Source organism: Bos indicus x Bos taurus, chromosome 24 (genome assembly GCF_003369695.1).
Source record: "Bos indicus x Bos taurus breed Angus x Brahman F1 hybrid chromosome 24, Bos_hybrid_MaternalHap_v2.0, whole genome shotgun sequence".
Lineage (NCBI taxonomy): Eukaryota > Metazoa > Chordata > Mammalia > Artiodactyla > Bovidae > Bos > Bos indicus x Bos taurus.
The window spans coordinates 31,574,481-31,587,182 of record NC_040099.1 but is presented as its reverse complement, the minus strand read 5'-3'; the positions used below and the strand labels follow the sequence as shown (position 1 = coordinate 31,587,182).

The following is a 12,702-nucleotide window of genomic DNA, read 5'->3' as shown; positions in this document are numbered from 1 at the left end:
TAGACTAACATTTTGTCCTCTAGAAAAAAGAAGCACCAAGAGTTAACTCAAGCAGCAGGAAACTAAATTAGGAAGAGTAGGACCTTCTAACTTAGAGTAAAAGGTTTTAATCAAGGAAGAAGGTAAAAGCACCATATTACTTTCTTAATTAAAATGCTACCAGTGTCTTTAATCTCTTCCAGATTAGACTGAAGGGTGTGTGTGTATGCGTGCTTGCTGATCTCCTTCAGTCGTGTCTGACTCTTGGTGACCCCATGGACTGTAGCCTGCCAGGCTCCTCTGTCCATGGAATTCTCCAGGTGAGAATACTGCAGTAGAGAGCCACGCCCTCCTCCAGGGAGTCTTCCCAACCCAGGGATCAAACCCGCATCTTTTATGTCTCCCGCATTGGCAGGTGGATTCTTTACTGAAGGGTACCCTTAGTCAACTCAAGTTTGAACTCTAACACTTTCAGTTCAATTCAGTTCAGTTGCTCAGTCGTGTCTAACTCTTTGCGACCCCAACTGAACTGAACTGAAAGTGTTAAGAGTTCAAACTCGAGTTGAGCAGAGACTGAAGGGTACCCTTAGTCAACCCAAGTTTGAACTCTAACACTTTAAACAAATGTAAATCATTCCTAATTTTGTTCCTCACCCTTCTGTTCTCTCCCTGATCTTCCCTTTCTGCTTTTTCCTCATCGGTCTACCACCCTGAACATCATAAACAGGACCAAAGCCCATCAGCTTTACCTCTTCTGAAATATTTCATTAAATCACACATACGCCTCTGTTTTCCTTCCTTTGTTTAAAATGTTGTGGGATAAAATGATGTGAGCATAGACTAGGATTCTAAGATTTTAGAAAGCTTAAGATTAAAACAAACCAAATATTTTATTAGGGTTTGAGGTTTTTGAGGAATAAGAATTTTAACCCATAGGTATTATCTTCACCATACCATGTGCTGAATAAAATCAGCATTTTCTGCACTGATATTAAAGTTGTATAATATATAAAGAAATATATTACTGTATACAATATATAAAGTTATTCAGGAATAATTTTTTTTTGCTTCTACTCTATTTCATAGAGCTGGACATAAAGATAATTCCATGGTAGGAACTCAATAAAAGGTAAACACTAAATAGAATTTGAAGGCTTTTCTTTTTTAATATTGAATTTTAAATTTAATCTTTCACACGAGAGAGACACTTTTCTCACCTAAGGTAAGATTTCTTGCTGGCATAGTTTAAATTGGCCATATCAGTTGCATTCCCATGTCTTCACCCTAAAGTTAGCGTTGATTCCACATAAGTAGAACTTCCCTTTAAAGCTATTCCACTGAAAATAGAATCATATTAACGGTGCACTTAATGGGATTTTCCAAAAATTATGCATTCTGAGGAGAAAATGCACTAAATGAAGTCAATTAAGTGTACATGAGTTAGAAAATGCAAATAAATCCACAAAGAATACCTATACACACCCAATAGAATGCTTAACTTGAAAAGGCAAGCAAAACAAATGTTATCAAGGACGCACAACTTGAACTCTCAGACAATGCCGGTGAAAAGTGGGAAATGGTGCAACCACTTGTGATCGAGATTCAGAGGTTTTCCACAGAGTTAAGTATACCCTACCCTGTGATCCAGCAATTCTACTCCTACTCAACTCAAGAGAACTAAAACATACGTCCACAAAAAAGACCTGTATAGGAAGGTTCACAACAACTTTATTTATGGTAACCAAAAACTAAAATAACCAAAACATCTAGTAATAGGTTGGTGATACATTCACAGGCTGGAATACTACACAGCAATAAAAAAGAACCGACTTCTTATACATACAAGAATGAATCTTGCAGATAGTGTGCTGAACAAAAGAAACCAGACAAACGATGAGAGTTCACACTGTGTACGTATTAGAAGTTCTGGAAGAGGCGAAACAAACCTGCAGGTAAAAACTTCAAAGCTAGCTACTTTTGCTGGAGCATTACTGACTGGAAAAGAGTCAAGAGAAGAGAAATTTCTAGGAGATGATCTTAAGAGGGATATGGGTCACATGGGTATATGTATTTTATCAAAACTCATCAAATGGTACCCTGAGGACTTACAAATTTAACTCTATATAAATCATACATTATAAATTATAGCATTAATAATGATAAACAACTATTAAACTCTAGTCAGTTGGTCTGCTTATCCTGATGATATGAGTATGTAATTTTTAAACTACTTACTGTGTGTTCTAGACTCAGCAACTGAGTATATATATTGAAGATAATGGAAGCTAGGTGGCTCACTACTCGAGAAGGCAGTAACACACAGGGAGAAAAAAGATTGGGATGTTCAACAAGTGCTAAATTGAAATGATGGGCATCAGTAGAAATATTGGCTCTTGTTAGAGAGAGAAAAATACAAATATGTGTATATATTTGTGTATACATACATTTAATAAGCTATATTATACAGGTATTATACTAAGTGCTAAGTCACTTCAGTCCTGTCTGACTCTTTGCAACCCTATGGACTGTAGCCCACCAGGCTCCTCTTATTCATGGGATTCTCCAAGGAAGAATATTGGAGTGAGTGGTCATGCCTTCCTCCAGGGGATCTTCCCGACCCAGGGATTGAAACCTCATCTCTTGTTGTCTCCTGCTTTGGCAAGCGGGTTCTTTAACATTAGCACCACTTGGGAAGCCCATTACACTAAATACACATATATATTTCCTCATTCTATCTGCTGAGATGGTTTATAACCAATGATGGATCTTTATCAATGAGTACACATAGTGCCCACATCTTGATTTCTAAATACCTTGGTCCTCTTGAAGGAACCAGGGCTCCTTGGACAGAAGATTGATTAGGACCAGAACATGAGGAGCCTGGAGCATCTGTTTGAAGGAGAAACTGAATCTATCCTCAAATAGACAGAGACATATTAAGCTAACATAGGATCCAGTTTGAAGGGACTACTACTGACCAAATTTCAGTGAATTTGAGCAAGCAATGATAGTAATGAATTATGACCCATGAAAGAAAATAAAAATCCAAATGCCCACAGTGATATGAACACAAAAATCAATGAATGAATAAGAAATTGTAGTCTAAGGCCAACTAATAAATATAAAAATTATAAAGCTAAAGTGGGTATTTCATGAGAATGAAAATATTTACATGGTGTCAAAGTGAAAGTTGCTCAGTCATGTCTGACTCTTTGCAACCCCATGGACTGTAGCCTGCCAGGCTCCTCTGTCCATGGAATTCTCCAGGCCAGAGTACTGGAGTGGGTAGCCATCTCTTCTTCAGGAGGTCTTCCTGACCCAGGAATTGAACCAGGGTCTCCTGCATTGCAGGTTAATTCTTTACCAACTTAGCTACCAGGGAAGCCCCAAAGTATCTTCCCACAAATTACTTATTGTATTTACCAAGGGAAAACAACTTTTGAACACTGGAGAAAGTTGGCAGATCAGATCAGATCAGTTGCTCAGTCATGTCCGACTCTTTGCGACCCCATGAATAGCAGCACGCCAGGCCTCCCTGTCCATCACCAACTCCCGGAGTTCAATGACCCGCCACTTAAAACAAGTATTCAGTGTTAACCCCATCAACACTGGTAAAAATCAACATCAGATACTTCCTGACCTGATAAACTGAGAAGGGCCCAACATCACTTTGGTGGTATTCCTGCCATGGAAGTATGTCCAACTCTTAGTTGCTCACTCCTGTCTGATTCTGCAACCCAATGGACTTTATTTCACCAGGCTCCTCTGTCCAGGAATTTTCCAAGCAAGAATATTGGAATGAATAGTCATTCCCTTCTCCAGGGATCGAACCTGGGTCTCCTGCACTGCAGGCAGATTCTTTACTGTGTGAGCAACCAGGGAAGCCCCATGGAAGAATAGAAGCTGAATATAACCATAAGGAAACATCAAACAAACCCAATTATAAATAGGCATTTTATAAAATGCTGAGAGTTACTCTCAAAAAATGAGATCATTTCAGGTGAAAGGAGAAAAGAGAGACATGACAATTAAAAGTTATGCATGATCCTGAATCCCAGAGGAGAAAAAGCAAAACAACAAAGAAAAACCTTGAAATGACATTGTTGGGACAACTGTTGAAATTTAAATATTGGTTGTGGATTAGATAACAGTATTCTGTGTTAAATGTGAACTTCCCTCATTTTGATTAAGTGTGCTGTAGTCATGTAAGAGAATGTATTTATTCTTAGGAAGTACACAGGATATATTTAGAAGGGTGTGAAGTCTCCAACCTTCTCTCAAATGACTAAGAAAAAAAAATTAACGAGACAATGACAGAGCAAAGAGGCTAAAATACAAACAATGTGTGAATCAGATAAGTGGTAAACGAGAGTCACATATAATATCTTTGCAATTTTTCTATAAGTTTGGAATTATATCAAAAGAAAAGTTATCAAAACCCTAAAAAATATGTACACAGCCAATGTTTCTATAAGCTTCATAGATTCTCAAACTTACATTCCAAAAAAGATGATAATAGGTTTTCTAAAAGAAAGAAGAGTCTAATAAACATGCTCACTGCAATCCTTTTTTGAAAAGCAACAGTGCACTTCAATAAAGAAGCCTATTTAATTGGATTTAATCCAATATTTCCATAATAATCTGCTCAGGAAACCTAGTTTAAATGGAACACCTATTAAAATCTTGCAAAATTATCAACATTCTGTGGAAAACAGTTGCAGAACCACTTGTCTAATAAATACATTTCCTACACATGGTTAGTTGAAGAAAGATTTGTGCTAGGAAAATAAGAGAAAGAGATCTACAAATACACACACACCGGGGCAATGTCAGTTCCAAATAATAAGAGAAAAATGACATGATTATAAAAAGGGATGTATATATAAAATGTCCCTCCAACTTTGTATAGTATGTTCCTGCAGGATATATTTTTAGAGAGTATAACTTTGGTAACCGAGTTTTACTTTTATCCAACCATTAACTTGAACACGTCCTGTTTCCTGTCATTTTAAATCTGATTTTTACCATGAAACATAGAGGAGAATAGTTGCCATGACTTAAGTGAGCGCCTTCTGTGGGCCAGGCACTGTGCAAGGCTTAGAGAATACAGTGATGAGCAAGACAGCGTTCCTGCCACCCGTGAGCTTCCAGTCTAATGAGGGCGATGGAAAAGTTAACACATGCATTGAACACTGTGATATTCATGACTAAGCATAAGGCTTTACAGGGCAAAAAAGGCACTAAACTCAGCAAAGAGTGACCGATGAGGAAAAGTTTTCTTAAGGAGACGTTTAAACTAAATGAAATTCATGCATGCTAAACTTCTGGGAAAACATATTCAGAAGGTATTTTTAAACTTTATCTTAGCCACCCCATGTTAGGTTCTCCATCTACATAGTTTAAAAGACTACATCACTGTTGCTTCTTAAAAAGGAAACAAAAACATATCCCTTAGCTATCAATATCTAGGTACACTTCAATATCTAAGGATGATTGTGACACTGAACTTGCCATAAACCATTATCTTAGAAGACTTTCTAAAGCCCTTCCAGACTTACCTAGGTACTCAAGTGAAAGAATAAAACAGCTGGAAGACAACAGAAGAGAAAGGAACAAACGGAAAAAAAAAAAATCAGAAATAGAACAGGGTGAGGAGACAAGAAGTGATAAGTACTGTTTACCTGTCAGCTGACATTGATTGATCTTGTGTTCTGTGATATCGCTCAGTGACTCGAACACCTGGAGGCAGCTGTCACAGCTGTGCACAGCTTCGTCCTCTAGCTCCTCCCCGTCTTCCGGCCTCTTCTTACAGTCTATTGCTTCTCCATCTTCAGTCTTGTCTTCAAGTTTACAGTTGGGGTCTGAAAAAAGAAATCAAGACTGTAAGTATGGGGTTGAAAGATAGGTTCTTTTCAAGTCACTTTTAATCTTGCTACCAAAAACAGAAACACCTTCTCCCTGGAAGCTGCAAAAGGAGGGCTTTATTGCAGATTTTATTTCAGAAGCATCGAAAAATGAGTCCTCCCTAAAATCTGTCAGTTCCTGATGACTAGAGCATCTCTCCTCCAATACATAGCCCTTTTCCCAACCCCTTTCAAATAATTTGCCACCCTTAAAGTTAACTTTGACATTTTTTTCACAGCCTTCTTTTTTTTTTTTTTTTGCTTACAAGAGAGAGATAAATCACTTTTGAAATTAAACAGTCTCCAATACAGAGGGGAAAAACCACCGTGCTTGAGAATGAATTCCTTTTCTGCTAAATATACTCTTTCACAGGAAATTACCAGAATTAGCCAAAAGTCTAGAATAAGCTAAGCTAATTACCATAGGCACGAAATTGACCTTTACTTATAAACTGGTCAAAACACACAGTTACCCCATTATTTGTTAGACGGCAATAGCAAAATAAGCTCCGCCACGCAGCCAAACATTCTTGCAAGCACAAATTCAAGTGTAAATGCATTGGTATGTCTCTTGGTTTCAGAATCATCAAAAAACAAAACCAAATATACAAAGAGCAATTACAGATTATAATTGAGTCAACAACTTCAACTGACATTACTAGCCTCAAAGAGCTGAATAGTGGGAAAACTAAAAATGCTGCTGCCAAGTCGCTTCAGTCGTGTCCGACTCTGTGCGACCCCATAGACGGCAGCCCACCAGGCTCCCCCATCCCTGGGATTCTCCAGGCAAGAACACTGGAGTGGGTTGCCATTTCCTTCTCCAAAGAGCTAAATAGTGGGAAAACTAAAACTAGTTCCATTCTAACCCTAAGAATGACACACAAAAAGCAAGAGGGACTAAGACAAGCAAAAACCCACATGATGTTTCCCTTGGAGCTCAATAAATACTTCGTGATTTCTTATGCTGTCTTTTGCCTCATTTTAAAGAAGTACCCCCAAATATTTTAGTGCCGCTGCTTCTCTTTGCAGGAAAGCAGAGGAAGAGAAAGAATGCCTCTTTAGGGAAAATTGGGATAATAAAATCTGTGACTTCGTTTACAGAACATTCATTTCGAATAGCAAAAAGTCCTCCAAAGTCAGAAGTAAATTATGTCTCAAAACAGAGTTTTCAGTGAAATAGTTACAAAAGAATTGTATCAAGGTACCTAAGAAATATGTAATATGTTTTCTGTAGTCATTTTTTTTTAATATGGAGGATAAATATTTGAAATATTGCAATCCAGAATTCACAGAATCAAATGAGCCCAGACTTCACTGGAAAGTCAATGAATGCCATCAGCCTCCCATCCGGCTATCGAAATTTCTGCCACTCTGCATGCCAGTTGCTTCTGCGAACCTGCTTCTACAACTCACAGTGCTGCCCTTTGGCTGGCAGTTGCTCCAAAGCCTTTCTTCACATCTGTAATAAACTTAACTATATCATCACCCTTCAAACGATTCCCAAATGCCCAAATCAACTTACATTTCAACATGGAGAATGATCTCTTGGGTTCATGAGGCAAAAGCAGAATCCCCAATTCAAAGAGCAAGTAGTTTTTGTTTATTTGTTTTCAAACAAGAACGTCGGGTTAAAGTAAATTGATAATTCGGGTTGATTTGTCATCTGGAAAATTATTATCTCCATACTCTATGCAGTGTCCGTTTCAATATACTGAGTTATAGACTGCTCATCCCTGGGGGAGTAATCACAGGACCTTTTTCATTTGCCCTGTTCTTTGCCCAGCACAGCACTATGTCCGGGTAAGTGCTTAGTAAATAGTATTTAGTGATGACGAGAAGGGAGAGGAGAGAGGAAAAAAGGAGTACATTAAAAAGTCCTTTCCTAGTATTTTTCCTGTGAATGGGAACAGACCAGTTACCTCCAAATTCAAAAGTATCTACATGCCTACATCTTCGAAAGCTGATGCAATGTCAAAGCATCACATATGCCTTTGCTGGTTTCAAATGTTTCATCTAGCGCTACAGACGCAACAAATAGGTAATGGTTCAAAAAGCTCCAACAAGCTAAAACCGAGTGGTAAAATACTGCCAAATTAGAGCCACTCAGGAAAATAAGTAAGTGTCCCCACTACGGCGAACTGGCCCCCACACCCATTCAACCCTTGGTGGAAGGCAGCAGACACCTACTGAACACTCCTGGTTGTTTAGCATGAGTTTCCAGTTTCTCATAAAACTGACAGCACTCAGGGAAATGTGGGGGCTGGGTCTGAATTTTAATATGATTATTTAAATGCTACGCATCAAGTCTGCAGGCCTGTTTGTTTTTAAATAAGGAGACACTCTGAATACTTTAAGTAGTATGCAGAGAAAATGATAAGAACTTGCCTTCCTTATTATTCAAGAATATGGGCACTTTACACGAATCCAAATCAAAAATATCAAACAAATAGGAAAGCCTGCATGATGCTTTAGGTCTTAACAGCTAAGGAATGACCCCGGTCCATGCTTCTGACACTGTGGCTAGTTATTAAAATGAGGGTCATTTTAAGACTAATAAAAAATGGTTTTGCTTCCACTTCTGCATTTACAGATAGAATCCTTCAGGGACTGAAGTCAGTCAAGCTTATTCACTTCTGCTGGAACTTCAGGATGCAAGCTCCAGCCAACTGGCGAATTTGTTTTTAGGTCACCACTTAAGAGGGACCCTCTGGGGGGTGGGTGCGATTACAGTCTCTGATGCCTTAGTGTAGTATAATGAGCTCCAGAATCTTAGGCTCTCTCCTAACGAGTAGATTGTTGTTGTTGTTGTTGTTGTTTTGCCAACCTCCATGTCCATGAAGAATTCGCTCTTGCCCATTCAAAAGATGCGTTTATTTGTGTTACGAGTTTCCATTCGTAGTGGCGCTGGAAGATTCCAGAAAGCTTACATTGTCAACCATTTCTTTCCCACAGGTGGCTACACTTCAATAATTGCACATGGCCTTAGTTAGGTAGTTTTTATAAAGTCCTTTGAGAGTCAATCATAAAAAATAATTGTATTACTCTGCTAGCCATTCAAACCTCTGACTTCAACCTAAGGGGTTATAAATACAGGGTCTGTGCCTGTGAACACTGCCCCACCCCCAACACCACTGCAGGATGGACAGCTGTTATTCCAACTCTCTTGTACTACAAACCCTCCCAAAGGGCAGTATTTTAAAGTACCTGCACATCTCCCCTCCCTGCACTGCGACTACCAACTCCATCACAGCCGCAGGCACCGTTCTGTCCGCTGCCCTGAAGGAGGCCACCCAAATGTGTTTCATCCATCACACACAACCTCATGCCCAGCCAACTTTCTGGCTCATCCCTTCTGAAAGGGCCCTAGGAGGCATTAGACTTAACAATGTTTGAACTTGGATAAAGGCTTAATTTTGGAACAAAGACACAATTATTATTATAAAAATAAGTGGCGGCTCTCTGTTTTCAATTGTGTTAACATTACTTATAAATGGAAATTTAAAAGAAAGTGTGATTTTTTTCCCCTTATTATGTTCCCTGGTAGGTGGTTTCTTCCTTCTTCTCATCCTCCTCTTCATAAGGGTTGTTATTGCTACAACTTGGTTTAATAAAATTACAACTTTGGGGAAAATGAAAAATTGCGCTGGCTTAAAAGTGTTGGAGGCAATAAACCCATGGACTTCAATTAATTTCAAGTGTGGGATCAGTTTAAGGCCAACCAGCAGAAATTCTATTCTGTCCATGTAAAAATGAGGTTTCACCACATTTACTTTTTATAACCTATATAAAAGTCAAGTAAAAGTAATGAATATCTAAAAGCCATCTCAGTGGACTGGCAAAGACTATCTGTATTCTTGAAACTCATCCTACATATTTCTCTCTGTGCAACAAGGATCCCAGGCCTGATCAAAGTTAAAAAATGTCAAACCACTGAGAACACAGCCCAATTTCCAATCCATCTCACTGCCTAGAAATGGACCTCCTTCCAAGCCACTTTTGCATGGAAAAGCACTGGCAAAAGTAAGAAAAACTAAGAGATCATGTGGTTATAATTATTACCAGGCAAGGAATATTTCTGCAGCTCAGTGGTAAAGTAAAACTCTGTCGCTTTCTGCTCCCAATAGTGTCCATCGCAAAACAACTGCCTCATTAAATCTCTGCAGTAAGATTAATATGCCGTAGCCGCACTACATTTATAACTTGGTACTCTATAAAAAGCACATTTAATGGTAAGAGCCAGAGCCTAGATACAAAGTATTACTATAAAAACTTCTGGCAGCGAATACACAGTGCAGGCCCTCTGTCCTTCTTGCCGGAGATATAAATGAGGCTTTTTCCTGGTGGATTCTAAGCATGAGGCTCTACCTTACAAACCAGTCTGTTTTTACGAGAGTGGCAGAAACACAGGATTCAGAGGATGATGTAAATATGAATGCAAGAAGACTACTTAACAACTAAGATTGGCAAGAGATGAATGAACCCAAAATACTCCACTTACACACACGCAAACTTAAAAACTGGACCATTTCCTAACAGTTTGTTCTCTGGTCATAGCCAGCTTTTCACCAGATTAAACAACCATGGCATGAATTACTCAATCTTAAAGCAACCCACACAGTGCCAGTAAGTTCAAGAAAATACCAGCTAAAATATGCACACTGCCTTAAAAAAAGAACAAGTCTTGGCTTCATGTGAATACCATGACCTCTTGGATCTGAATCACCTAAAACTACAAAACACTAGATGGTCAATAAAAAGTGAGCTCAACACGACATTATTAGTGGACTAGTAAAAGTATGTTTTTGTTATTTTGGAAAGCGGCCTAAGTTCTTTCTTCCAAGGATATCTTCTGAAAATAAAAAAAAAGCATTATAACCCTAGTGTCTTATTTTCAGGAACTCGATGATGAATAAGTCAACAGATAATTTAAACACATGCATTCCACACTCAAATGTCCCCAGGTTGCTACGAATGATGCACCTCAAGTGAACAATAAGCTTGTGCCCCAAATTGTCTGATGTTGTTTTTCAAGTTCACATATAGTCACAGTGACTGGTCTTCTAAGGTTTACTGAAGTTCCACACCTAAAAAGTAAACCAGAGACTGCTCTTATTTAGAGCAAACAATGTCTGAAAGCACTCCTACCCTAGCACGCCTGTGTACTCAGTTGCTTCAGTCGTGTCCGACTCTTTGCGACCCCATGGACTGTAGCCCACCAGGCTCCTTTGTCCATGGGATTCTCTAGGCAAGAATACTGGAGTGGGTTGCCATTTCCTTCTCCAGGGGATCTTCCCCATCCAGGGATCGAACACACGTCTCATGCGTCCCACGCACTGCCAAGCAGATTCTTTACCACTGTGCCACCTGGGAAGCCTCTAGAAATGTGCTCAAATTCCATCAACTGGTGTATCCTGATGCTAAGAAGAGAGGAAAAGTTACCTTTGGGCTACAAAGAGTTAAAGAGGAGCTTTCCTCCTTTACCAAAGGGTAAAAAAAACCAAAGGGTGGGATCATTATTTTGTGCTTTCTGGGCTCTACATATGCATTCTAACTGGAAATCCCATAAGATGAGAACAGACTTGGGGAAAATAAATCATCCATTGTTATAAAATCACAAGCAGGCTCTGATGAAGGAACAGGGCTGTCTGGACCCCACCTGCCTGCTACTCTGCTGCCTCCCCTTTTTCTACTGTCAAGAAAAAGTAAACAAACAAAACAAAAGCAAAAGCACTCTGAGGTGGTCAAGGATGCACATGCCCAAACTCTGGCCTCAACTGGCAGAACAGGGACAGCCATCGAGGTTGAGACCTGGTGATGACAACAGGTCCAGGGAGCTCAAGGAATCGTGGATACAAACGTGCTCTTTTTACTTTTCCTACAATGTTCATGTTCTAACCACTCTATTCTCTGAAAGTTGTTAAACTGTTTTAAAGAAAAAAGGGGGGAAAAGAGAGAGAGAGAGGAAAAAAAAAAAAAAAAAAACCTTTTCATGTACTTTTCTTTCCTGCCTCTAAAATCTCATATAGAAAGAATTATCTCTATGTTAAACAAAATCCCACAGTTGGAGTCTAGAATTTCAGTGGTTTTGCTTGATTGTTCTACAGGTCTATCACGGTCCTTGAGGACCAAAGAGAAATGTATCAGATGCTCTATTAGGAAGGGGCACATGCCAAATATGAACGTACGGCCACTCTTCTTTATACAATGAAATTCCTCATAGGAGGATGCTGAGTGAGAGGAAATTAGCCTTGAGAGAGGTTAAAACACACACACAGACACAGACACTCTGAAAACTACACACTCAAACTTTGGAACCAAATAAAGTTTCTCTTCTTCCAATCAGAATCCTATTCAAATTTCCTTCCTCAACTTCATCCTTATGTATCTTTAACATGAAATTTAGAAGAAAGCAATCCTAGCACTCTAACTTTCATAAAGAGGATTTATAAAGAGATTCCCACCTTAATCATTTAACCTTCAATTTGGGGGACTGTGGTTGTCTTGTTGCACCTTCAGCAAACAAACATTTACTGAGCATCCACATAGTAAGAGGCATTTGGCTAAGGCCCTGGGCTTCCCAGGTGGCGCTAGTGGTAAAGAACCTGCCTGCCAATGCAGGAGACATAAGAGACGGGGGTTCGATTCCTGGATGGGGAAGTTCCCCTGGAGGATGGCACAGAAACCCACTCCAGTGTTCTTGACGGAGAATCGATGGAAAGAGGGGAGTAGTCCATAGAGCGGCAAAGAGTCAGACACAACTGGAGCAACTCAGCTCGCGCACACACACACACCAGAGATGCAAAGTCTAACACCTGGTCCT

At 39.3% G+C, this 12,702-nt stretch overlaps 1 protein-coding gene across 5 annotated transcripts in view; it reads right to left on the bottom strand.

The window, feature by feature from the left end:
* Positions 1 to 12,702, bottom strand: part of ZNF521 (zinc finger protein 521) — a 312,082-nt gene that overhangs the window by 274,587 nt on the left and 24,793 nt on the right. For all 5 annotated transcript variants that reach the window (XM_027526356.1, XM_027526351.1, XM_027526355.1 and 2 more), the window contains one exon: positions 5,661 to 5,840. Coding sequence is in view for 4 of the 5 variants with exons in the window: in XM_027526351.1 (XP_027382152.1) it covers positions 5,661 to 5,840 (180 nt within the window). In the remaining variant the exon portion in view is untranslated. The remainder of the gene's footprint in view (positions 1 to 5,660; positions 5,841 to 12,702) is intronic.